At 44.8% G+C, this 27,663-nt stretch overlaps 1 protein-coding gene across 49 annotated transcripts in view; it reads left to right on the top strand.

The window, feature by feature from the left end:
- The window catches only part of SORBS1 (sorbin and SH3 domain containing 1), a 271,569-nt gene that overhangs the window by 166,038 nt on the left and 77,868 nt on the right, over nt 1–27,663 (top strand). For 39 of the 49 annotated variants that reach the window (XM_090057663.1, XM_090057665.1, XM_090057664.1 and 36 more), the window contains 5 exons: nt 10,331–10,386; nt 17,590–17,661; nt 21,549–21,644; nt 25,225–25,344; nt 27,037–27,152. In XM_090057663.1, coding sequence (XP_089913789.1) covers nt 10,377–10,386; nt 17,590–17,661; nt 21,549–21,644; nt 25,225–25,344; nt 27,037–27,152 — 414 coding nt within the window. In that variant the 5' untranslated portion in view covers nt 10,331–10,376. The remainder of the gene's footprint in view (nt 1–10,330; nt 10,387–17,589; nt 17,662–21,548; nt 21,645–25,224; nt 25,345–27,036; nt 27,153–27,663) is intronic. The other 10 variants (XM_090057705.1, XM_090057710.1, XM_090057704.1 and 7 more) reach the window with 2 other exon arrangements.

The following is a 27,663-nucleotide window of genomic DNA, read 5'->3' as shown; positions in this document are numbered from 1 at the left end:
TATCTGTGTTTCTGGAGAGTTGTTGCATCAAAATTCTGTGGCCAGCTGCATGACTCCATGGCTTTAGCGCTGCAAATAATTGGGGTTTCTGGAATTTGCAGCCATGATTGTGTCCATTCATTTGGAACAGATGTTCTGCAAAATCAGAAATTCCCCCAAATTCAAGGTGCCCATTGCCATAAGCATAGTACAGGAGTCTCTAAATTGCACACGTATTCCAACCAGCTTGGGCCAAATGAGTCCATTGTATACAGCTCACATATTTTCGCTGAGCTGAAATGTAAAACCAATAACCTCTGAACACTAGGCCTGTGCAAAATGGAAAGTATTCGTTTCAGATTTGGATTTGGCAATTTGGAGGGACAGTGATTCGATTAGGTGATTCGAATCACTGTCCTGATTCTATTTGGCCGAATCTGAAGATATTTGGCACCAAATTCTATTCAGCCATAGACTGTACAGGCAGGCAGTGCTAGCAGGAGCAGCTGGGGGAGCAGCCGGACAAGCCCTGGCTTGAGCTGGCAGCCCTGGGAAAAGGCGCAGCTTGTCTGGCAGCTGCCCCAGCTGCCCCCCCCCCCCCCCAACCGGGATGAGGCAGGCAGTGCTGGCAGCCCTGGGACAAGCCGCAGGGGCTGGAGGGAATGACTGGGGAGCTGGCAGATTGAACTGGGAGCTGGGAGGAAGCCCCTGTTTGTTCCTGGAGCCCCTGATCTTTCCCCCCAGCTCCTGATCAGACCCCCAGCTCCTGTGGCTTCTCCTGGGGCTGGCAGCACTGCCTGCCAGCACTGCCTGCCTCGCCCTGGTGGGGGAGCAGCCAGACGAGCCACAGGTTGAGCTGGCAGCCCCAGGAGAAGCTGTGGGGGCTGGGGGGAATGATTGGGAAGCTGGGGGAAATGACCAGGGGCTGGGAGAATAAACAGGGGCTTCCCCCCAGCTCCCAGTTCAATCCCCCAGCTCCTGACCATTCCTCCGAGCTCCCCATTCATTCCCCCCAGCCCCTGCAGCTTTTCCTGGGGCTGCCAGCCCTACCTGCCTTATCCTGGTGGGGGGCTGCTGGCTCAAGCCAGGGTTCATCCAGTTGCTCCCCCAGCTGCTTTTGCCAGCACTGCCTAGTGCCTGCCTGTACAGTCTATGGCTGAATCTCCAAATCTCTCCAAATCTTTCTGAATCAGTTCAGAGGCTTTGGATTCAATTTGGAGTGTTTGATGAGTCTCTGAATTTCATCTGGATTCGGAGATTTGGCTGCTGAATTGGGCTGAATCTCCTCCAAATTGAATCAGCTACCGAAGCCTTACATAGCCCTACCAAACACCTATGGTAATTGTGGATCCCATAATACTTTTTGAAGGAACAGGGTGTAAACCTGGAGTCATTAACTTCATTTCCTCTCATAATTCCGACCGTACTGAAATTCTAGTTATTACATTCTCCCACAGCCTCCGTAAGATTAGGTACCCTGACCTGTTCATTGTTGCTATGTGCTGTTCCTTGTTTGCTGATACCACCCCAAAGTCGGCAGCATTTCAGGTACATAGTGTTTTCCCATATATAGACTGTAAATCAGTGTAAATTTGCGAAGTGTTTTAGGTTCCTATGTGATTGGGGTTGAAACAAAACCTCAGAGCTCAGTAGCACCAGTTTTTTGTTGGTTTTTTTGGGGGGGTGTGGGGGTGTGTGTATGTGTCTTGGAACTCAGTTATATATAAACTAGATATTACTAAGATCAAACCCAAAGCACTATTTTCTTTGTCTAATGTTTGTCTGATATGTTACGATATGGTTGGTTGGTGCATGTGGAGGTCTGTATTTATATAGAAACATGGTTTAAAAAATACAAGCCTCTCATGCTAGTAAAGAGAGCAGCCATATTTCTTTAACAGATCTACTGCTGTAGGTGATAGGTTGTACTAACAACTACTGCTATAATTGTCTTATTTACCTGCAAGGTGCAAGTCCCGGAGCAGTCATGACAGGATCAGAGTAAATCGATGCTTAAGTACCCTAAACTAAAATCTGTTGTCATGGGCAGCAGTGTTTTCAGTCCTGGAGGTACCAAGTAAGCAGAAGACTCACATAAGGAAGCTTTTATCAGGCTGCACTTGCCAGCTCTGCGTTCAGACTATTCAGTACAAAACAAACCATTGCCTCATTGCTTTCTGCTCTGTTAGAGTTTGAGGGGACCTGCTGACTCGGGGAGAAGGGATCTTTTTACCTCTAGACCTCTGTCAGTGCAGTTTGATGACTTGTTTTACAGAGGCCGCTGAATAACTCCTGTCCATTTATTTATGGAAAGGCTCATACCCATCCAATCTGCTTAGTTTTATTAGTGTTTGACTGCTGCTGGATTTGTTAAATTGCCTCAGTAAGCAGGACAGAAAAGGAATGGAGCATGGACACTGAACTGATCTCACACCTACATGCAGCTCTCCCTTTTCAAGAATTGTGCATAGTTGGTGATGATGTAGGCAAAGCTTTGCTCTTTTGATCTCTGAGACCAATAATTTAGTCTGCAGAGTGGTCGATCTGTGACAGTTTTTATCTGCACAGAATTTCCTTTCTTGGTCCAGGGTCTCAATTATTTTCATTGTAATTTTTATCTTTGATTTAATGGGCAGGAATGGCAGTATGTAGAACTGTACCCCATTGCTTTGAATATGTTTAGCGTAGCCTAGCAAAGTGAGTGGGAGCACTCATTTTGAGTGTTGAGTTGGGAACATGCTTGTTCTCTAAATACATCGGGGGTAAACACCAGGGAGGAAGAATAGATATTTAAACTAAAGGACAATGCTGGCACAAGAACAAATGGATACGTCATGAAATAAATTTAGGTCTGAAATTAGAAGCAGACATCTGTCTGTCCATAACCGGAGTGAGGCTCTGGAATAGTCTTCCAGTAGGAGAAGAGGGGGCAAGAAACCTAATCAATTTGAAGGTGGAATTTGATAAATTTATGAGCATGATTATATGATGTAGTTGCCTGCAGTAGCCGGGGCCTGGATTTGCTGACCCTGAATGTCCCTTTCAGTCCTACTTTCCTATGTCCTGACCTTGTACTGACTTAACGTGAGTTTACTCTAACAAACATCACTGAAAGATGACTTCACCCAGAAACATCTCTTGAGTTCTTCAAACAGCATGTTCAAGTTTATATTTCCTATTCAACTTCTGTTACACAGTACAGTACAGCCCTGGTAATTTGTGCAAATGATCAGCATGGCCATTGCATGTTGCAGTGTTTTGCAAATTAAGAACTAGACAAACATGCAGCATGAAAGAAATTGCAAGAATACAGTATGCAAAATATGCCATGTTCATTTAACCAGTTGTAGTTTTCATTATTCGTGATAAGATTCACGATATGCCAAAATGTGTTCTGTTTTGGAGTTTATTTTATAAGTCTTATGAAATCCTTGCTACTGTATATCTGCTGCTTTAATGTTTAATGAGAAGTGTGGGGTGACTCATATGTTGTGTTTAGAATTGCAGAGTTCTCTGGTATAATTCATAGTCCTTTTTAGGCCATTCATTCTTGGGAGTATAATGCCCTCTGAAGGAATGACAAGATGTTCTTTAACCCTTAGAAGGAACATGATGATCAACCTACTTCCTTTGGTATTTCAAGGCAGAAGAGAACTGTCAGTTTTGTAAGAGAGCTGATGGTCTGGGTTGAGTTGAAATTCTCTCCAGCATTTTAGGGTTGTGCCTGAAGAAGGGTGTTTGTATCTGCAAGCTTACAAAGAACAATTTTTCCAACTATTTAGTTGGTCTAATAAAAGATAACACATGTACCCAAAGAACCTTGTCTGCCTATCTCCAGTATCTTGAAATTCTTCTCTTTTGCTTCCTTTTATTGAACAGCAGGTGAGAAGAAAATAAGTAGGTATGATTCAAGAAGATGATGAGCACACTGCTTCTGATGAAGCAGTGCTCTTAAGCACATGCTTAGCTTCCAGCCAGTGGGACTGCATGCATGCTTAGTATTCAAAGTGATTTCAGATTAAACATGTAGTTAAATGCTTTTTTGGACTTGGATATCCAGGTTGTAGCTGTATTGGTCTAGAGGCAAAAGGAATCAAAACTCATGGAGAGAGTGATATCTTTTATTTGACCAACTAGATATTTACAAAAAACATTACTTATTTGTAAGCTTTCAGGCACAGGCACCCTTCATCAGGCATAGGAGATTGCAAAGATTGTAAAAGTTCTCCTAGGTAGAAATTAAAATTCATATTTCACACGAGAGCTGAAGGTGTGGTGAAGGTTCTTCTGTTTTGAAACAGTTCATTTTGTGCAGGTTAGGCTGAGAGAAAAGTTGGAAAAATCTTTTTACCTCGAAGTGGTCTGGTGGTAAGCAGTATGTAGAATCATATTTCCTTCTGGTTATGATGTTTCATATTTCACAGAAGAGTGGAAAGATGGCCTGCCCAGAGGAGCATTCCACCTTTCCATTCTTCTGGACTTGGGACATTCAGACCTTGCAGGATCAAACTCCAGGTGCAAAATGAAACCTACCACAGGGCATGACAAAATACAGATCACGCCCGAGGTCCTGTAAGGCAGATATGTTCTGAGGGATTGTTTATTGATGAAAGGATCCGCCATATAGCTTAGGCGTATCCCTAGGGAAGACAGGAGATTCCTTCAACTGGAATTCAAAGGCCTCCACATAAGAACCTGTAAGTGAAGCTGATGAGAAACACAAAGTAAGATTGCATTTTGAATCATTTCTTGCATTTTACTTAACTCAGCCTGAGGAAACTAAGTTGGGCAAAGACACTGAGAAGTAAACCTGAAGATCTTTAACAATTCTATTTTTACTGGAGGCATCCACTTTAAAACCCCTGATATGACTTTTAAGTACATTTTGTGACTGGGAGAGGGGGAGGAGGGCCTGAGCCATGCTTTTTGAATGTTCAGGGTTGGCAGTTTCCACCTTAAGAAACCTCATCTGAAATAAACTTGAATAGTCAGTAATGACAAGGGAAAGAAGCAACAAAATTACTTAAAAACTGACACTCTCCATTTAAGGCTGGGATTTGTAAGGCCATCTAAGGGATTTTAATGTCCAGATTAAATTAGCAGGAGTTGAGGGTTTGGATCTCTTGGGTGGTCTTGCAAATCTCAGCCCAGGTTGCCAAACTTGAGAGAACAATCTGAGAGAGACATGAACCAATCAACCACCAAGAATAACTTACACACGAGGAGGATTTTCACAAGTGTGTGTGTGTATGTGTGCATGTGGGGGGTGGAGGGGAGGAGTTAGAAACTTCAGCTGTTAGCAAAGCTCACAACTATATAAGAATGTACATCCTTAAGATGAACTATTAATGAGCTGTTTGTTACCCGCTGCCATTGTAGGAGGAAGTCCTTGAATATTTGAAACATGAGATAATCCAGAGACATGCTGTACAGAAACAGTCACCACTTATCTGCATTCCTTCTAACTAGGATTCCAAATTCACTGGTCTCTTTTCCACACCAAGTAGGGAAAGTGCTATAGTCTTGGAAGAAGCATGCTGAGAGTGAAAGGGAGGAAAGAGCCATTAAATGTTGGTTTATTAGCACAAGGATTTTGGTAAGGAGTCAGAGAATGCAACAAGGATGTACAGGCACCTTCAGGATGAGAAACTTGTGACTTGTTCTCCTAAGAATTTATTACCTTTCACCAAGATTTAAATGTTTACATCTCTGAAGCTCTTGGTGCTATACTGGTCACATTTCAGCAGAAGCATGGAAACCTGGTGAGAAGACAGTGACCTGCTGGTTAGAGCAGGGCATTAGAAAGAAGGAAACATGGGGCACCTATACACATGTGCTGAAGCTGCTCCGACGCACTGTGATTACAGTGCATTGGAGCAGACTTCATTAATCGAGTCTTCTGGAGTGTGGTAATTACTGTGCTCCAGCAGACTCCAGCGTAATGTGTATCAGTGTCCCCACACTGAAAAATGGAGGTGCTTTAAAGTTCATTCAATGAGCTGCTCTAATTAAAGTGCCCTGTGCCTCCTGGAGCACATGTATAAATGCCCTTGGATTCTATTCCTGGCTGTGCAGCATGGCCTTCTCTTATGAACTGGACCTGATGGAGCCTACTGTTTGGTTGCATTTGAGAACATTGGTTACAGGTAATGGTTTAAGCATAGCATTATTTCCTCTATATTTTTGAAGGATGTACAACCCTGTACAAGAAAGCAGTCTCTATTCATGAAAACAGTTAAGTGTATGCTTAACTTTAAAATCAGTGGGACTTAAGCACACTTTAAGGTTAGGGACAGACATTCAGAAAGCCTGCACCTGAACTGATTCAATCTTTGCAGTTTAGTCTAACCTGGCTAGGCTGAACCGGTTTGTAACTGGACAGACATTCTCTCTGGACTGAGGAAAATTCAGGCACATGCCTGCAGTGGCTCAGGCTAGAAGCCAGGGGGTGCTAAATCACCCCTCCCTCTCCTTCCATAGCACTGAGCTTGGGGGGGGGGGGCGTGGCCAGGCCCTGTTAGGACCTGTGATTAGGGAGGTCTGCCTGCACCATTCCAGACTTTTCCCCATTGGATGCTCAAGGGGTGGGAGTGTTGCCAGACCCCAGCCTGTGGCTAGCCCACTGAGGCTGGGTGGGGGTTGAGGGTGTGCAGTGTATGCATCTGTTGATGATATGGAGCTTTTCAATCTCCTTCCCTGATTCTTTATATTGTCTACTGCAGACCAGCAGGCAAGCAAGCCAACAGGCGACTGATAACAGTGTTTATCATCTCATGAGCAAAACAATAGCTTCTGTCCATCAGTTCAAACTCTTCTCAAACAGTTTAACAGCGGACCTGTTAATTAGCTTCAAAAAGCTCTATGCGGTCACTGTTCTATCTGTCTGTCCCAGTGAAACTGGAGATCAGCATACACAGTGGAGGCAGGGACACAGTGCTGCCACCCACCACCCTGTGCTGCTGCCTCCTAGGAGGAGGGCTGGGTTGGGGTGCTGTACCTGCATCTGCTGGAGATCCAGCCATGGAGCAGAGTGGAGGGGCCATCTCTGCTGTGGAACAGCGAGCCCTGGCCACCCCAGAGAGCTTTGATGGGGGAGCCTGGTTTATCTTAAACTAGCAAGGGGTCTGGGACAGACATTGCATAAACTGGTTGAGCCAAATCAATTAAGTCTGATACTACACTCAACCAGGTTATCTTAAACCGGTTTCAGCCATTTTCAAATTGGTTGATGTGCACTGAACATGTGTCCTGTTACAGGTTTAAACCAGTTCAGGGGCAATGCATAGGGGGTACATGTATGTGCACATGCACCCCCTGCATGTGGTGGTGCACCCCCTACAAAAAGGCACTGCTGCCACTGCCAGCAGCTTGTGCAGGCAGTCCACAATTCCTGCTGGCTGCTGCCACTGCTGCCAGCAGCGGTTGTGGGTGGTCACCGATCCTTGGTTGATGCTTGCCACCCTTCTCCCCCCACCATTGCCGACAGTGCCGGTGGCAGCTGTGGGAGCTCCCCTGCTTACCACCGCTGTGCTTCCACTGCCACCGTACTCCCACAGCTGCTGCGGGCACAAGTCATTCATGAACCAGTTTCTGATCGCTTAAACTGGTTTATTTGTAATGTCTGTTCCTAGGCTAAAGCTGAGCATAGTAGAGCCACATAGAATAAACTGCAGACCTGGTTCAGGAAATCACTCGAGCACAAGTTTGTCCTTTAGCATAATTTTGAATGCTTCTCTGAATCAAGATGACAGTTGCTTGCACCTTCAGCTGAAATAAATCAGCTTTTAAAGCCAGAGTCTATGAAGCTAGCCAGTCTATACCAGACAGGCCAATCCAGGCTGCTGTGTGGGATCTGGACTATTTGTGAATTCAGCTGAATATTTAGGTAACATCTGATTAGCACTGATTAGCAGCACAGTTAATATACACTAACTTCTCATTTATATTAATTAAATCTTGTAGTTGCTAATTAGCTTGGGAACATGTGACAAAGTCATTTTTCTAAGTCTGTTTCTAATTAACTTGACCTCCTCCATTTCTTTTCTTTTTTTTTTTTTGGAAATGTATTTCTTTAATTACCATGTTATTTTTATACCCAGAACCTCTTAAAGTGAAAAGTGGTTCATTGTTTTACAGCCTGGTAATTGTGCATTTCTTTGTGTTTTCCTCCTAATTATGGGCTTATATTACCATGTATGCCAAGGCTGGTGATTCTGAAAGGAGGCCATTAAATTCAGAGTGCCTTTGCAGTTTTGGTTCCTGTTTTTCCTGAAAAGAGACCCAAAAATCTTAACAATATAGATACTGTACATGCTGGCTTGTAATTCATAAGAAATCCATACAGTTTTGAAAGCTGTGTCAAAGCCCCTTGAATTCAGTATGAGCATTTTCATTGCTGTCATTTTGAGCAGGCCTTCATGAAATGTGTAGGTGACTCTCACTTTCCTCTCTACAGCATCTCACAAAAGGCACAGGAAATTAAAACAGAAAAACTGGGTCAGTTATGTGGAATCCTTGACTCCCATTTTGCTGTGTTTCCATCTCAATACAGTTAATTTTCTAGCTCAGCAACATTTGGTGAGGGTGCTCAGGGTTAAGGAGTAGACTGAATTAACACAGAAGAAATGTATAATGTGGAAAGATGCACTTGTTAAGGGGAGGTCTGGCGTGCTCATTTTCCTACCATCCAATGTTTTTCTGCAATGTTGTTTACCTAAAGTTTCTTCAATGTAGGTAACATCTTTACCTCAGAGTGTGGATGCTTTGTGGATGCTTTATGTACAAAGATCAGTAATATAGAAATAGATGCACATCTAGAGTGGAACATCTGTTTCTAGTTTGGGACAGGAAGCAAAGAAGAATCCTGTAGCTGGCTGGAATGATGGGAGGAATTCAGAGGAGTGGGTACAGGCCCTGATCCAGCAAAGCATTTGATCCTGAGTTTCCCTTGGAGTTTGCAGATGATGGTGCCTCCAACTCCTGGTAATTCTTCAGGTTCCTTCTCCTCCCGGATCAGCTTTTTTATGGGGGCCTTGCACTGAAAGCCAAGCCCCTACAGTGGGATGAACTGAGCTAAAACTCACTGAGTGCCAATCCCTTCTGGGGGCTTCTGACCAAGGAAATAACTTGGTGCCTGATGTATTGACCCTGATGAGATTGCCTCAAAATAGCTTTGTTTGTCTACAAATATTACGTCCTTTTTCAAATGCTTTAGCACAGAGCTTGGCTGGAGGGAGCTGAAGAACTTGTAGTTTAAAGTACTCTTTTCTCTCTGTAAGACAATAGCAAAATAGTTACATTTTCTGCCAAGTGGGAACTTCATAGGTTTCAAAGATGCATTACTGGTGAATCCATTGGGCTACGTTCTTGGTTGGTGGAGCTGTGCCAGTTAACAACAGCTCAGGATTGGGCCCATCAGGTCTGCTGTGCAAAGGTAGGGACAAAAAGATGCATTTTTTCCAACAGATAGGCAGTCTGTTTGCAGTGTGTGGTTGGCAGTGTCAGTTGACTGTCTCAAAGTACATCTCACTTTGCATTGTTTGCTTGGCACAGAAGTCAGCTTGAAGGAGTATTGTCTGGATGCTTTGGATATCAAATAGGCATGGGAAGGATATAAGAGGTGGGACAAAGCTAATAAAAATACTGTGTTGTAACATCTTTAGAACAGGAAAGATGTCCCTAAGGCTGAGCACAGAGGGATCGCAATGGTATTTAGGCACCTCTCTGTAAGGGTCACTAGCTTTCAAAGGTCTTTCTGCTGATATACCTTTTAAAGATGCTTCATGTTTCCTAGGCTGCTGGAAGTCGGACAGGTTTCTAGCTTACTACAGGCAGGCTAATTTGCATTAATCAACATCCTGTTACCTGGAGTTTAGACCTTGTCTGACGGCTCCTTCAATAGAATCTGAAATGAGTGGAAGCCTTTTTTTTGTTTCTTATTTTCCTTCTGCTAATTAGCAACAAATGCTGTCTCGCTTTGATCTCAGCTCAGTTGGGTTCTGCCTTTTTGCTAATCTGGGATATTTCTGGTTACTTCTCCCAAAGAAAATGGAACTTTGTCTGAATTCAGTGGGAATAGAGATTGTTCATGGGCAATGTAGGTCATGCCTGCTTCTGCGTGGGTAGGCAAAGAATAGGTTGCAGGCCAGGGCTGTGGAGAAGACAGTAGTCTTCCTTTTGAAAAGGGTCTGATAAGGTCCTTGAAATCATCTTGGGCACAAAGCAGTGGAGGGATGTACAGAAGAGGTTGGAGAACAGTGGAGCCACCCACAGCAAGGGGTGCAAGCTTCCATTGCTCTGTTCAAGCAGCATGTGAAACATTGTGTAATCCTTCTACCTTTCATTTAAACAGGGAAAACCAGAATCTGGAAGTGGAAAAAGCCAACCCCTCAGCCACAATGAGCTCTGGTAAGTCAAAGCCCCTCCCTTCTTTCCCCCACAAATCTGCCTTTTACCAGATGCTTTTGATTCTTTGCCTGCTTGTTACACTTTGCATGGGATTAGAAGTCCTCTGAATGCTCAGGCAGTGTCTCTGAACCTGCTGTTCCAGTGAGGAAATCAAACTCTTGGGAGAGCCCCAAGGAGTTTTCATGACCTGATTCAAAGTTCTGTCATTTTTCCCTCTCCCCCCTCAGCCTGTCTGCTGGACAAACTCATTAAAAAGGGTCACATCTCTAGGTGGTGTAAATCAGCGTAGATTCTTTGACTTCATGGGAGTCGGGCTGGTTTGCACAAGCCTAGGATCTCAGTAGGTTTGAAACTCTCCACCTCCTGTGGGCTTGGGTCTTTTTGCTCCAGCTGGTGTGAACAAGTAAAATTACTCACAAAACCCTGTGAACCAAAATCATTGAATTTTGTTCAGTTATATTGAACTGTTATATATACTGTTTAGGAGCTATTGGGTTCCCCAACCCTGGAACTGCTTTAGGTGTAGGGGTAATACTTGACACCATTGACTGGCACATCATGGCACTCTGGTGGAGTAGTGAAGGGCACCTGGACACCCCTGTGATCTCTAGAGCAGTGGTTCTCAAACTTTTTTTTTTTCTTTCACAGACCACTTGAAAATTGCCGAGGGTCTTAGAGGACCAAACTTTTTTTTTGTTCTACAAATCAAAGCACACAACTCATATTTTAACATCAGTAGTCTTTCCTTACAAGTACAGATATTCTTGATTTGTTCTGAAACCCTTCTGCGGACCACCTGAATGGAGTTCGTGGACCAGTGGCTGTCTGTGGACCAGTCTGAGAACCTCTGCTCTAGAGGGTTCATTCAAGTGTAACTGTCTGATAGATAGTAATTTAGGGTATGTAAATTTTTATGGAAGAATCCCTAATCAGAGTTGGAATTCTGTCATGGTCGGTGCTCCATAAACAGATGGAGACAGTCCCTGCCTCAAAGGGTGTACAAGGTAAATTGGCAAAGCAAACGAAGATGGAAGGGCATAAGGAACCTAGTGAATTCCTGTTCCCAGATCCAGTGATCAGATCATCTTAGAAATATGGCAAACATAAACCAAATCACTTCCTTTGCTGCATGATAGCAGATACCCGCCCTCTAGCTTGAGAGTCTGGGACTAATTTTGATCCATGCCGTCCTTTTATTATCGAGAATGGCATTATATCTTAGGCAGAGATGTGGGTTTTCCAGAAAATTTTCCAATCCCGTAAATAGAGTGTGATCTGATTTAGCATGTTTACTTGACTTATGTTTAGTAAACAAAACTAAAAAAGTACTCCTGTGTTAATTCAATGTCTCAGTAGCCACAAGTGTTTGAACTGAAATATTTGATTAGGGAAAAAAAAATTAATACTAAACACTACTTGTTAGTTCCATTTCAGAATCGGGTAGAGGCAAATCTGATTTAGAACTACTTGAACCACATTGTCTTTTGCTAAACAATGGCTTTACCAATGAGTCTCTGTGGGCAAGGTCAGCTTCTCATCATGCTTCATCTTCACTAATTGTGCTTCTGACTGATTTTCCAGAAGCAAGAGATTTTGAGAAATAGAAACAGGCTTAGCGGTGCATTCATTGTTAGTCTATTCTTTTTTGTCTTGTTTGAGCTGAAAGCCTTCCAGTTCTGTCAGCAAGAAGCTGCTCTTGGTGGAATGCTTAGGATGCATAGTAGGCCTGTGCAAAGCAGCTAGTATTTGCTTCAGATTCGGCTGATTTGGGGGTGAGAGGGGAGGCAAAAGCCACCCCCAACACGTCCCAAGACCCCACCCGACAAGCCGTGGTACTCGCTGCAGGGACTAAGACAAGCGGCAGCTGTGGAGAAATGCGACGCAGGCTCAGCAGTTCTGGAGCTGCCTAAGCCTGCAAATCAGCGAGCCCTGGGGGCAGGGCTTCGGAAAAGTGCGGGCTGCTCAAAGAGCAATTGGAGAGGTAGTCAGCTGGCCAGGGAGAGAGGAGTGGAATGCCAGCCGGGAGACGCTGGCTGCAGAGCCAGGCAGCATCGGCCCTGAGCACAGGGAGGAAAGCTGAGCGTCTGCCGGGGAATCCCGGCAGAAGGAACAAGGAGCCCAAACCCCACCGTGGAGCCTCAGCGGGGAAAAGCAATTCCCCACCATGCTTGAGCAGAGCCACAGCTGCATCGGAGAGCTCGGGTACCACGGCAACGAGGGATGGCTAACCCCCTCAGGCAGCATGGCGAAGAGGGAGAAGCAGGAGGCGGTTGCATTGGAGCCCCACATGGGAGTGGCAGGTACCACCAGGTGGTGGGACCAGGAGTGATTAACTCTGAATCAGTTGGGCCCCGGGAAAGTCACATGGGGAGGTGGCCTTCCCCCATGCCTACTAGGAGGGAAGAGATGGATGGATTCCCTCCCCCACCCCAGGGGGCCAAGGGGGTCCTGGGAGATGGAATCCCAGGTGCCTGTTGGCAGACGCTGAACACATTTTCAGTTAAAGCTGTCTTAAGTTACAGTCAGCCCAGGCTGGGGCAGGTCTAGTTGCCTGAATTCTGGTCCAAAGACAAGGGATAGACTTGGGAGAGATTGACAGCCAGAAAGCAGGTCGAGGCAGGTAATGTGTCTGAGGTGAGATCATCCTGGGGAAGGCTACAGGGAGCAGTGTTTTCCCAGGCTGTGGATGTGGTAAGGGTGGGGTAAAGGGAAGGTTTGGAGCCCCATGAAGAAAAGACCAGGATCAAGAACCCTTTGGAGCTACTGCCCAGGAACTGCCTCCCCATCAACCAACATCAAAGATGTGGCAGGTGAGTAGGAGAAGTGTCCGAACCATCTAGGAGGCACCAGAGCCTGGTCTCACCCTGACATCACTAGGGAACAAGGGGCAGAAAGGGACCAAAGCCTTATAACACTTACCAGTGACAGGGGGGCAGCAATTCAATTTGGTGATTCGAATCACTGTCCTGAATGGACTGAGCCAAATCTGATTAGGAGATTCAGCTGCTGCCAAATCTCCAAATTGCCCAGGGCCATCCCCTGCCTGCCCCAGCTCCTGGCGCTTTGGGGAAAAGAGAAAAAAAAAAAAAAGGCCTGAGTCACTGGGTGCTGCTGGGCGGTGGGAGAGATTTCCGCTGCCTCCTACTGCCCCATGCTGCACGGGGGGCTCTGTACAAGCCCCCCAATGCCCCCCTGTCCCCCCAGTCCCTCCCATGGCTGCCCTGCCCGCCCCAGCCCTTTAAGAACTGTCCCCAAAACCCTGGACTCACTGTTCCTGCCCAGTGGGGGGTGATCCCTGCTGCTCCCCACTGCCCCGTGCCACGTGGGGGGCTCTCCACAAACCTCCAGAAGCCCTAAGGCTGCTGCAGGAGTGGTGAGTCCCAGGGTTGTTGTTTTTTTTAATTTAAAACGTCGGAGCTGGGCTGGGCATGGCAGCCATGGGGGGAGGTGGGGCCAGGGAAGCAAGTGGGGATTGGGGGACCATGCAGTGTGGGACAGTGCAGGACAGTGGGAATCGCCCCCTTGCTGGGCAGCACCTGGCAAGTGGGACTTTTTTTTTTTTTTAAGCATGGGGAGCGGGTGGGGATGGGGCCTGGCAGGGGTCCCCCATGGTTCCCCCTTCCAGCTCCCCCTCTACCCTCTCTTCCAGCCCCCCCACTCCAGCCCCTACTTACCAGCTCTGAATCTGGCTGCAGCTCTGTGCTGCAGCGGGCGAGGACTATCCATATAATAGAAGCTCTTGAAATCTTTTCCGTATCAAATTGAATCAGCAGCTGAAGCTTTGCACACCCTTACGCTTAGGGCAATCCTGGACAACACTCTGATGTTACAATATCCCTTCCACCATGTGAGAGGAGACGTATCCTCTGCTGGCCCTCCAAATGGTATCTTTGCTCCAAAGTTTTTCTTTTGTGCAGCACTCGGCAATGTCTGTCATCACGGCTATTTTGTTGATGTTGGGGACATTCTTGGCTACTTCCATAATTGTATTGCGAGCAGTAGATAATTCATCTTCTGATAAATGTTGTCCTCTGTATTGAGGATCCAAAAGGTTTGCTGCCAGGTGAACTGGGTGAGAGCAAAAAGATCTCTTAGTAAACATTTGTTTTACTATAGATTCATAGTTGTTTGGGTTGGAAGGGACCTCAGTAGATCACTGAGTCCGACCCCTGCCCTGGGCAGGAAAGAGCGCTGAGGTTAGATGACCCCAGCCAGGTGCATGTCTAGCTTCCGCTAGCCTCCTCTTAAAGACCCCCAGGGTAGGGGAGAGCACCACTTCCCTTGGAAGCCCATTCCAGATTCTGGCAACCCTTACCATAAAGTTCTTCCTCATGTCTAACCTAAATGTGCTGTCCATCAGTTTGTTGCCATTGTTCCTAGTTACTCCAGGGAGTGCCCTGGTAAATAGAACATGTCCCCTCCTCCCCGCTGATGAATTTGTAGGTGGCCACAAGACTGCCTCTCAGCCTTTTCTTGCAGAGGCTGAAGGGATCCAGGGCCCTCAATCTCTTCTCTTAGGGCTTTGCCTGCAGGCCCCTAACCATATGAGTGGCCCTCCTCTGAACCTTCTCAAGGTTGTCTACATCCCCCTTGAAGTGTGGCGTCCAAAACAGGATGCAGTACTCCAGCTGCGGCCTGACCTGTATCACCTCCCTGGATCTCTTTGTCATGCACCTGCTAATGCATGATAAAGTGCAGTTAGCTTTACTGATTGCTTCGTCATATTGGCAACTCATGTTCATCTTGGTGTCAGCAATGACTCCAAGATCACTTTCCACTGCTGTGCTGCTGGGCAGATCCTCCCCCAACCTGTAAGTGTGTTGGTGATTCCTCCTTCCTAGGTGCAGCACCTTGCACTTGTCCTTGTTGAGCTGCTTCCTATTCTGTTCTGCCCACTTTTCCAACCTGTCCAGATTTCCCTAGATTCATTCCCTCCTCTCTGGTATGTTAACTTTACTACTAGATATCATCCAAGAATTTGGACAGAGTGTTCTCCTTGCCCTCATCCAAGTCGCTGATAAAGACATTGAACAGCACAGGTTCACAAGGCTCAGTCTTTGGGACTCCACTGTCCACATTTTTCCAGGTTGATACCGACCCATCCACCACTACTTTCTGAGTGTGACCCCTAAGCCAATTTGCCACCCACCTGACTGTGTAATCATCTACGTCATAGCCACTTAGTTTATCGATGAGATACCGTATTGAAGGCCTTCTTAAAATCCAAGTACATGATATCTATCTCGATTCCTTGACATCCAGCTTGAAACTACTCCTTTTTTTTTTGGATAGAGGTGAAGAAGGCAAAAACTCAATTAGATTTTCATTTGGTTTTCAGAATATCTCTGGAATATTTGAAAAGCTTGCTGTATCTCCTTCAGGTTTCTTGATAGCCACTGAAACTGGTAGTAGAAAATTGAATGCTCCTTGAACTTGTATCCAGAACACATTGTTGTCAAGAATCTGCTTCTGAATGTTCATGGGAATAATCTGGAATACTGTGTCATCTATTGAAGCACACTGCAAACAGTTCTCTGTGCGCAACAAACTATGTAAACACTTGCAGCTGAGCCCCATCTAGTTTTTCCTGGCAATAAAAGGGCACTTTCCTTCCCCTGCGTCTCTTTCTGTAATTTCTTCAAAGTCTGATTAGCAACATGATGATTGTTCAATTCCTTCACAGTTGATTTGCAGTTTGCCAATATTGTCTTCATTGTATTCACACTTACTGTGTCCTTTGACAGAAGATTCAACCTATGAACAAGACAGCCAAATCCTATTAAATGAGGATAGTTTGTCTTTAATACTTGCCACGTAGCTTTCATGTTACTTGCATTATCAGTTACGAGGGCCTGTACCCTGGAGGGACCTGCACTTCCAATCTCTTCACTCAGTAATTTGGCTATGCATTCACCTGTATGACGAGAAGATTTAGTAGCGATTGCTTTCAACAATATGTTGCTAATATAATGTTCAGTAAAGGATTTCGTTGTGTATCAGTCCATCCAGCTGACATCCGAGGCAGTGATCCTGCTTGACCAGTCCTTTGAATAACCATTGTTTGAACTCTGTCATACTCTCTATCTAAGAGAGAATGTGGTATGTAATTTTTTTTTAAATTATTGTTATGGCTAAAACACTTCAAGTGCTTAGTGCAAGCAGAAAGGCAGGATACAAATATTTTAAATAAATAAGTAAATAATGGTTCAGAGTTCCATTAACAACTTTTAAAATTTATAATATTTTAAAACAATCTAGATGCCAGTCTGTAGTGTGTGTTGTTTAACATATTCATTTGTTTACTTGCATAGGATTCCTGAAATCGACTTTTTTCAGAGGATGTTGTTCCACCACTTGGTTGTATTAGCTTTCTGTATACGGCTTGTACTCTTTCAGGATAGTTTCTACATGTTGTTAAATGTTTCTTCATTCTTGTTCCATTGTTGGCATACTCCTGCCCACAATATTTCCATCTACCAACTTTCTTCCTTCCTTCAGTTGCTTGAACTTCACTATAGTGATGCCACACACTAATTTTTTTTCTGATTGGGCATTATGATGACTAGTTCAAACCAAAAGCACTAAAAAACTAACAGATCTTATGCAAACACTTCCAACTTCCCCACCTCAAGAAAAGAAATGAGACACTGCTCTGTGTGTTTACTGAACTGAAATTAATCACAGTTTTAGTTTCGACTTCACTTTCACTTGCAGTCTGAGATGAAACAAGAATTTTAGCTTTGGTTTTGATTTGACCTGCACAGCCAGTTAGGTAAATTCACAACTTGATTTTTGGTTTGGATTATTGTGTGAGTGTATTTATCCTCCTGTTTACAAATCAGTAAAATATATATGCACTCTCACACACTTCCTAGGGATAATCACCTGAAAAACATTAGTTACAACTTTGAAACTGCCAACCTTGCCTAATATTGTATTGGCATCCATTCATCGTTACTAATGAATTTTATGAAACAATGAATTTTTAGAAATGGAAAATTTCCCACAGAAAATAAAGTACAGGAAAATTTTCCACCCCACATCTTTGATCATAGGTTCCATAGTCCCATTTATTGCAGTTACTGTGTAAGTTTAATAAATTCCTTGTCTGAAATCCCAAACAGCATCAGGTGTTTGGGGCTGTGGGCAGTCAGGCTAATTCCTCTCTCCTCAGGGTGATCTTTCTACCCATTTGCCTTTCAGAACATGAAGAAGTCGGTGTTGTGAAAACAGTCATTAACGGGCTCATCACAAGCAGCAATGGACAAGAGAAAGGTGAGTGAAGGTGGGATTCAAAACCATCTATACAGCACACTGGATTCCCCTTGTCATATCAAGGGCTCAGTAGCTGCTGGCTTGCTGCTATGTGTGTGTGACTTCAGTTGACTTCAGTGGGAGTTGCATGTAGAGGCAGCAACCCAGGGCTTAGTGTTAAAGAGCAGGAAGTAACTTGTACTGTTTTGAGGAAATCTTTCTTTGACAGTGAGATGGGAATCCCAAGCCTTTTGAGGTGAATGAGTTTTTTCCACTGCTGTTAGTAGGTTTGAGTTGATCTTGCAGCGTTAGCTTTATCCTTTCACAGATATATTTTGGGAAATGATGGGGGAGATTTTGCTTTAAGTTTATGCTTTGTGGTCTTATTCTTCCTTCAGTTCCTTTTCATTGTAGGTAGAATTTTAATTCAGGTGTGAATGAGCTGGTTATAGAGTGAAATGGAATTACAGCTCAGCCATAGGAATCTGTTTTATAAAAAACTTGCTAGCAAAATTGTCACAAATAAAAGATGGCTTAGGTCTGAATTACACTGGATCTAGCCCCACTGCAGTAGCTCAAAGAGGAGGTAATGTTCAGGTCTGGTTTAAGCTCAATTTGGCTCAAAAAGGCTCAATTTGCATAATGTGGTAGAACCATTCAAAAAGCAAAAACTCTTAAGACAATGTTTAGCGCTAGAGGTCCCATGGATACATCAGTCCCATATCAAATTGGCACCAATATGAGGAAGATTGACATTATTGGCTTTTTTTGGCTGATGTCGCCAATAAATGCCACCAATAAATGCCCTGTGCACACGCACAGCCACAGTACAACACGCAGGCGGCCAGGAGTGCAGCCTGGCAGTGTGGAGAGCAGCCAGGTCCACTTGGTAAGTCTTTTGTGAGGTGGGGGCAGATTGAAGCCCCCATAGTGAAGGAAGGAGTGGGGCTGGGGCTGGGGCAGGCACTGCACAGCCGGGGGTGGGGCACAGGATGGAGCAATGAGTTGTTTGTGTGGGGGGTGTAGGGGGAGGCAGCTCCTGTTGCTGCGTGCAACCTGGGAGGTCATGGGGAGTGTGTGCCCCATGTGCTCAGGGTGAGGGTGTGCATAGCCTGGCCTCACCCTGCGCACATGGGGTGAGGCCAGGCTGCAAGTGCGGCCTGGGTCTGGGATGGCACCACCCTCCCTGGCGGGGGGCTGGGCTGCGCTCAAGGCAGGCAGTGGCAGTGCTAGGAGGGGAGTTGGGGGGGGGGCTATGGAAAATTTTGGGGTGGATGCAGCCCCCCTCATGGCCCTCCTCCCAGCAGTGTTGCCCACCTGCACCAAGCGCTGCCCAGCCCAGCCCAGCCCTTGCCAGGAAGAGCTTGGTGCCACCCCAGCCCCAGCACACAGCAGCAGCCCACCCTCACCCTGTGTGCAGATCTGAGGGCACCCCTCCCACTCTCCTGGAGTGCATGCGGTGGTGGGAGCTACAACCTCCTCCCCATGCCCCCCAGACAAGCTGCTTGCAGCTGTTCCCTGCTCTGCCCCTGCTGTGTAGCAGCTGCCCCAGCCCCATTCTCTTCTGCACTGTGGGGACCTCAATCTGCTCCCTCTGCATGCCCCTTCCCTCCCTACTTGCCCCTTCTCCAACAACAGACTTACCAGCCGGATGCCACTCCCCATGCTGCCCAGCTGCATGTCAGAATCAGATCAGTATCAGCCAATCTGGCTGGTTAAAAATTGGCCATTGGTATCAGCCCAAAAATTCTTTATTGGTGCACCCCTATTTAGTGCTTGTTCGTAAAACCCGATGTTTCTAATAAGATTCGTGTATTGGAAAAAAACAGATTCTAAATAGAAATCTCTGATTTCTTGCTAGAATGAATGGGTGTGTCCAGATTGGTTACCTTGCTGCTACCTTATGCTTAGAGATTATTTTCAGGGCTATGGGATCATAGTTGTCTACCCTCTGCTATTGATGTTATAAAAATATGTCATAAAAACAGAATTCATGCAGTGTGGCTGGTTAATATTACAATCCAGCACCATCTTTAATCTTTGTTTTCTTGCTTTGCTTTTTAACTTTTTTTTTGCATGTAATATGTAGCATCTTGGCTAAAGGTTTAAACTAAGCTTTGTCTATGTCAGGGGCAGGCAAAATATGGCTTGCAGGCCACATCTGATCTACCAGGCCATTCTATCTGGTCCACTGGGCCCCTAAAAAAATTTAGAAAGTTAATATTTATCTGCTCCTGGCTTCTTGTCAAAGATGACAGGAGCCAGGGCCCATGGGAAGCTGGCGGCAGGACCCAGCAGTAAGGCCCGCCCAGCCCCACCCCTCCCCTCCCAGCCTCCCCCCCTATCCTGCCAATCGGAAGCCCCTGCCTAGAAGAGGCTTCTGGCCAAGGACCATAGGGTTGTTCCTGCCTCCATGAGCTGGAGAGGGGTATTCAGATAACATGGGGGAGAGGGGAGGAGGGAGCCCCTGCCAGCCAGGACCCCGCACTCCTGCCAAGCTCCTGCAGCTGGTGTGGGCCCCATGCTCCTGCCCAGCTGTCCCTGCACTCCCATGTGCCTGCTCACTTCCACGCCTCACTGCCTGCCACTGCTTTCAGTGCTTTCCTGCCCACTGGCTGGGCACTCCTGTACCATGTGGCTCCCAGCTACATGGCTGGACCACTGGAGCATGGGCCCTGCACCGACCGGTACCCTGGGGCCAGGAGCAGGAGGGGTGCGCATGTGTGTGCACACACGTGCCATTGTGCAGTGAGGGAGGGGGAGAGAGAGAGAGCAGTGTGGGAGGGACAGAGGGAGAGAGAATGTGTGTGTGTGTGTGTGCGCGCACAGTGAGGGAGGGACAGAGAGTGTGTGTGTGTGCGCGTGTGTGTGTGTGTGCGCGCACAGTGAGGGAGGGACAGAGAGTGTGTGTGCACGTGCGTGTGTGAGTGCGTGCATGCACAGTGAGAGAGGGACAGAGAGTGTGTGTGTGTGTGTGTAGGGTGAGTCCCACATGTACACCCCAGCATACACATGTACCCACATCCCCCCTCACACTGCCATACATATAGATCCTGCACCCACACCCCCTCACATACCCCAGACACCCTCCCCCCACACAGACCCCCACAAACCCATACCCAACCACACCCCACATATCCACACACACCCATATGCTCCCTCACCCCACAACCCCACCCACACCTTCCCCCACACCTCACATACCCACACACCCACAAACATATATCCACCCTGCTATGCTCCCACCCCTCCACAATATACAAAAGTAAGACTTCATTTTAAGCTATTGTGTAATCAGCTCTATGTACATTACACAGACACATATAAATCAGGACAAACACATTTTTTCAAAATAAATTAATGTTGTAGATGTTCAATTTTTTTCGAATATAATTTGGTATTTTTCTAGTTCCAAGATGGCAAAACCCCTTGCTGAAAGGAGTACTTCTGAGGACAAGGGGAGGGACTTCTGGTGGCAAAGGTCAGGTCTTAGGGGGTGGGACTTCTGGTCACAAGATGGTAACCGGGGGCGGGGCTACTCATGTGGCCCTTGACAGATTGCCAAAACTTGGTAAGCATCCATCCACCCGAAATAATTGCCTGCCCCTGGTCTATGTCTTCTGAAAACCAGTGCTTTAGCTTCTTTCCCCTGCAGGATAGTGATAGCCAGGACTTGATCGGTTCAGTAAGCATTACTGTACCCTGCATAAAAGAGAGACATCCTGAATTTGGGTGAACAAGGGGCTATTTTTAATGATTGCATCACTGCATGTTGGAATGCTTTTGTGTATGAAATTTCCTGGTATTGTCAATTCTGATTTCCCAAGTACGTTAGAAAACTTTGTGGCACAATTCCCAAATTGTGTTCTTCCCTTCTGGATGCACCATCTACACTTTTGTGTTTGCAGCCGTTGACGTTCCTTTATCTGCACGCTCTGTTTCTGCTGTTAAAATAATCCCTGTGAAGAAACTGAAAAGTTCTCCTGACCTAGTGCTGCCTACAGGTATTTCCCTCCCCTCCCTGATTGTATTAACTGGCCATGACCACCTCCCTCTGCTTCACCTTCTTGCTAAGATATTCTTTAGCTTCATCCTTCTTTTCCTGCTTTCCAGAGCTGTAGATTTCATCTATAGCTAATAGAGTTAGCTCACGATGACACGGTGTACTGTCTTCAATTATTTTGTTTCTCTGCAAGCTGGGTTCTGTGTAAGCTCTTGTACTAACACTTGGTATGAAATTATTGTTATTGCAACCTCATTTTCAACCAAGCTCCTGACGAGTTCAAAATTTTTGGTCCATATGCAAGTAAACAGACATCAGCGGTTGTATTTTAAAGGTTCAACCCTAGTTCAGCATCTTTGTTTTCCCTTTTTTTTTTTTGTTTGTTTGTGTGTTTGTCAGGGTTTTACAGAACACTTATGCTGCTAAATTGTTTCAGGGAAATGATGCAGTTCTAAAGAATTAGTGCAGTGCAGTTGCTAGCAAAGCTGATGGGAAAACTGTATTTGTATTTTGGAAGAAATTCTGAGATTTTGAAAACTGACTTTATCTCAAATTAGGATGAAAAATACAAATCTCAGATTTTTTTGCAAAATATTGTAAGATGAAAATTGAAACAATAAAATCAATATTCTTGCAAAATATTTCTATTTAATTGAACTGACGTTTTCAGTGAGAAACTGATCTAATAGAAAACTTCCAATCAGCTCTAATATCTAGCAATGGAAAGGGTGGTTCTTTACAATTTAAACAAAAAACAAGGGAAAAAACCAAAACCAAACTTAAGACCCTCTGAGCCTACAAGAGTGTGCATCTCTGGATCAGTATGTAGAATTATTAGAGCCCAAAATTCAGGGGCATTCAGATTTAGGGTTTCTGGTTCTAACCTGTCTTTAAATTTTCATGACATGCTATCAGGGGTAATGCATGGAATTATTTTTGCTCCAATTCCAAGGCAGACCTCGGAAACACTTTATAGAACCGAATGCTGGGGACTAAGAAAATTTTCAAAGGATCAAATGGAATGCATGTTAAGTATCTGATGGACATTTTTAATGGTTAAATTTTCCCCTAAATTTCATTGACTTCATCTTTGAACCAATAATAACCAATACTGTTACTACAGCTGCTAACACAGATAGGTAGGTCCATGGCTGGTGTTCCCACAAAGCTTAAGAGGACGGTTATGACTCATTTGTTTAGCAGAGGGTGATAAACAGTCCTACGCTATCTTCTGGGATCCTTACAGGAAGAAAAAAATCAGTGGAAGTGCCTTTAATATACTGCTAATTTCCTACTCTTCTGTTCCATTTCATATTGATATGATGATCAAGCTAATAACATAGTTTTTAGCATGGTGGAAATAGTGTTATTAATTATTAGTATTATATACATGTTGGCACTGCCCCCATGCTGTATCCAGGATCACAGCTAAGCCACTGTGGTACACCCACTTGTCCCAACTTTTGTGAAGCTCCTAAAAATGAGGGGATGAAAAGATCATGAAATAAAATATCATTTCAAAGAGAAAATCTGAATTGAAGTGAACATTTCACAGATTCACAGAAGTTTAGGGCTGGAAGGAACCTCGTTAGATCATCAGGTCCAGCCCCCCTGCTCTGGGCAGCAAAGACTGCTTGGGGTCAAATAACCCCAGCAGGGTGAATTTCCAGTCTCTTTTTGAAAATCTCCAGGGTAGGTGCCTGTACCACCTCCATTGGGAATCTGTTCCAGAGTTTGGTCACACAGACTGTAAAAAGGTTTTTCCTTATATCCAGTCTGAAACCTCCTAGGAGTTTGACTGTTGCTCCTGGTTTTCCCATGGAGTGCTTTGATAAATAGTTGTTCACCTAGCCCCTGATGCTGTCTTCAATATATTTGTAATCTGCCACCAAATCCCCCAAAGTCTTCTCTTTTCTCAGCTGAGCAATCCCATATCTGCCAGCTTTTCCTCGTATGGCTTGCTCTTCAGGCCTCTAATCATACAAGTTTTATCATTTGATAAAACATTTATTTTAAAACAAAGCCTCTGGGGGCAGTTCTGGTTCAGGAACAAATGCATAGTGAAAAAGGCATTGTTTGGGTTTGTAGTCCCTGTAGCCATGATTCAGCAGGTTACTAACCATGCACTTACCTTTAAGCAAGTGAATCCTCCCACTGATTTCACTGAATCTGCTCCAGTGCAATGAGTTAGGTGCAGACTAAATTGGGGCCCGTAACTGCAGCATTGAGTCCCTCTCTGACCCCCTTTTCAATCTCCTAATTCAGGACATACACCTGCAACCCCCTTAAGCCACTGTTAAGGGGCAGTACCTTGAGGCTAACTGTAACGCTTTGTTTATTTCTGTTGCAGCAGTGCCTCCAGCCTTAGCTCTGGCACTGTCACGGAACAGAGGCACTGTACAGACATTGGGCCAGATCCAGTAAATGGGCATTATTGTATTGAAGTCATCGATGGTGTACTGACCTGTTTCCCTGTGAGGACAGATGGCTTCTAATATGTTAGAGGCTGTTATAAAATTGGAGGTGCTCAGCTGTTTTCCTAGTCCACCAAGGTAGGACACGAGGAATTGGCTTAAAATCAGACAGAAATTTAGGTTAAGTATTGTAGAAGGACTTTCTAACTTTAAAGATAGTTCAATATTGGACTTGTGAGGGGAGGTTATGGCATCTCCATCAGTAGGAGTTTTAAAAAACAGGTTAGATGACCACCTGTCAGGAGTGATGCAAGTACATATGATTCTGCCTCTGAGCAAGAGGTTGGACTACATGGCCTCTTGAGATCCGCACATTTCTGTGATTTCTAGGTTTAGTTTGAAGGGTTTAAGGTTAGTGGGACTACTCGGATGTACAAAGTTAAACACTTCTTACTTGCTGTGTTGATTTGGGGCAGCAAAGACAAGGCTGGCATGTTCCAATTGACAGGAAGAACAGAGGCATGATCTTAGTGGTTGTGTTTTGAACTCCCTTCTGCTCCTTGCACTTGATGTCTCTGCATCAGGATTGTAGTGCAGCCTTGAGGTGAGGTGTATGGGAGTCTCCTATAATGATGCATGGGCTACACCGGTTATGTGGGGTAGTTTTAAATCTTGTTTCTCCATCAGTCCTGCCCAAGACTCATTGTTTCTTGTCAGTACTCACAGGCTGTAATGCTTCAAACCAGTATCATAAGTAGTACATTGCCTGTTTGTATGGAAGCAATTAGAATGGTACAAAAGTTAGTGGCATAAAATTGGTGTGTACAAGAGGCCTAATAAAGCAAGCAAACCTGTGAAATGTTTAGCAGGTTCACATACCTAGCAGCTCTGCTTTCCTAGTTCATTTTCAATAATTTGGAATTTTACAGCTATATCCATATTACTTTCCTTTTAAAAAAAAAAGAAAAAAAAAAAGGGTGTGTATATAATACTACTCTGATTTCCTTATGCTTTAAGTCCAAAGATAATCTTCATCTGCATAAACGTACTGGAAAACTTCACCACAGGCACATCCATGCTAAAATTACTGCATACTGTTCTGATGACTCCTCTGAGCTCAGTGTTCTCTGATCCAATGCATCTCCCTTGTGTGCATGTTTTCTGTAGACACGGACCCTGCTAAAGTCTGTAGCGGAAAAGGAGCTGTGACTTTACGGGCATCTCCAGCCTATGAGGAAAGTCAGGCTATCTGTTCCCCATGTTCTCAAGATGTCCAGCAATCTGAAAGTAAGTCTGATGTCTGGAAGGTTAACCATAAGATATGACTGTAACGGACTTGCTGCATTCAAAGCCAGATATTGAATGAGCACTTCTTTTTTGGGCCAATTGCCTCTTTACCAGAGTTGCAAAAAAACCTCTTACAAAAGACCAGGCCAGTAGGTGGAGACAAAGGCCTACAGTTTCCTGGTGTGGGTTTCATGCTTGCCTTTAGGGAAAAGATATGCTTGTTTGTTTACTGCTTCATGTTGCTGTCAAGAGTGCCAAAAACAATCGTATCTTCTTCCCAAACAGATTGTGGTATATTCTTTCATTCTGGGCCTAGAGTGGGAGCAGGAAATGTCCTGCCATGCTTGCTGCTGAGATGGCATTTTGCCGTGGTTGTCAAGGACACTGGGATGGTATCCCAAGCTGACAGTGTTGCCACAAAACTTTGTCATCTTTAAATAGCAGATGTGTAATTACTTAATTGTAGGGACAAGCAAAGCATAACAAACCCTGCCTCTTCCTTGGGTCTTGCATAGAGAATGAACTCCTGAAGGCAAGATGCCATTAAAAGTTAGGGGTGTTCAGAATTGCCCCTGGAAGTGAAGCGCACACAATTACAGGACCAGTTGTCAAGGGAAGGGTGATTATATTTCTTCCAGCCCTAATGTTCTTCTTTCTACCTCCTCTTTCCCCTCCTTTTCTGTTCCACCCATGACCTCCTCTTTTCATTTGCTCCATTCTCATACTTCCTCACTCCTGCCCCCATTGCTTCTCCTTTTTGCTGATGGCTTCATAAATTTTCAGCAGCTTGAATGGCAATGATCCCATTACTATGGAAATGAGTTCATTAATACTTCTTTTCCTTAGTCTCAATCACTTTATGAACCGCATTTTGGAATTGGAAGAGCTCTTTGCACATAATGTGAACATCAAAAAGACTAATGTGAGAAGGAGGGAGGAGGAACTCAGTGGGAGATGGGTATACAGTCAATAACAACCTGTATCCATGTACCTACCCACAGAGCCTGGGTTGTACAATGACACCGTGTTTCATACCCTGGCCTCCCCCTCAAATGAGTATCAATTTATTGATGTTTCTTTGCACGAGCTATTCATACATAGTAACGTTTATAAGGACAGATATGTTTTGTCCCAGCTGAGCTCATGGTTACATATGGAGACCCTGCTTTTGGAATTATGTGAGGCATTTGGATGCCAGGCAGTGGCTTGAGAGCAGATAATTCTGCTGCCTTTTTGCCTCTGAAGTGAGAATGTCAATGAACAATTGTTTCTTCATTGGTCTGAATGAATTGCCTTGTGTTTACAAAGGTCAGAAACTGTGAGGGCATCATGTTTAGGGCCAGTTTCTATGGTAATTAGGCCTCCCTGTCAGAAAGTATTTTGTGTGTGAAATGAAGTATCCTGACTCTTAATTTCGATTGGTACATATTTTCTGTAAATGGAATCGTTTATTTTTTTTCTATTCCCCTCTTAACCCCATTCTTCTTTCCCTCCTCTCTGCAAAACACTTAGATCTGGAGCCAGAAAAACCAGAAACAGGTACAAACGCTAGCTGCTTTATTTTGATTGCTTTTGTGTTCCCTGGATGTCTGTTTTATTGTCCAGCAAAAAAACCAAACAGTCCTTTCTCTTTGCTCCCCATATAACTAGAGGGAATTCTCTGTGACATGAAGTTTGTCCTTTCACTTTTAGATGAATGGAAGTTATCATCTAATGTGGATTCCAATGGAGATTCCCTACCATCTTCTCTGGCTGCCAAGGGTTATAGAAGTGTGCGTCCAAACCTCTCCTCAGAGGGCAAATCACAGGTAAGCATCTCTTCAGAGGTTTTGAGAGTGGGATCTTCTGGGTTCAAGCACAGCAGTAGCAGTCAAGAGTCCTGTGTGTGATTCCCAGCTTTGCCATACATTTGGGTAAGTCTCTGCCTTAGTTTTTGCTTTCTGTAAGCTGGTGATAATGCTTATTTCATAGAAATTTATTAATGTGCAATAAAGCACATTGAGATCCTTGGCTAAGAGGTGCAATAAAAAGCGAAGTATTGTTCAATGTAATTAGTTTGAGAAGGGTCAGAAAAAGGGTAGTGACCTGTTATTGTATGGGCTTTGTGTGACCTGCAGCAAGCTGAGTGGAGAGTTAAACTACTAAAATCCACAGAATGGCCTAAAATGTTAGTGGAAAAGCCCAGTTTCTTTAATGTAGGAAATGGCAAAAACTTTTAAAAATCTGTAATGGAAAAGGTAATTTTTCTCCGTAGTCTAACATAAAGTTTTGGGATTGGTTTGTTAATGGGAGAGAACTGCTGAGTCCTTTCCATTGCTA

This window comes from Crocodylus siamensis, chromosome 7 (assembly GCF_052110815.1).
Source record: "Crocodylus siamensis isolate JL-2025a chromosome 7, ASM5211081v1, whole genome shotgun sequence".
Taxonomy (NCBI): domain Eukaryota; kingdom Metazoa; phylum Chordata; order Crocodylia; family Crocodylidae; genus Crocodylus; species Crocodylus siamensis.
The sequence above is the reverse complement of the archived record's forward strand: the minus strand, read 5'-3'. Positions and strand labels throughout refer to the sequence as shown.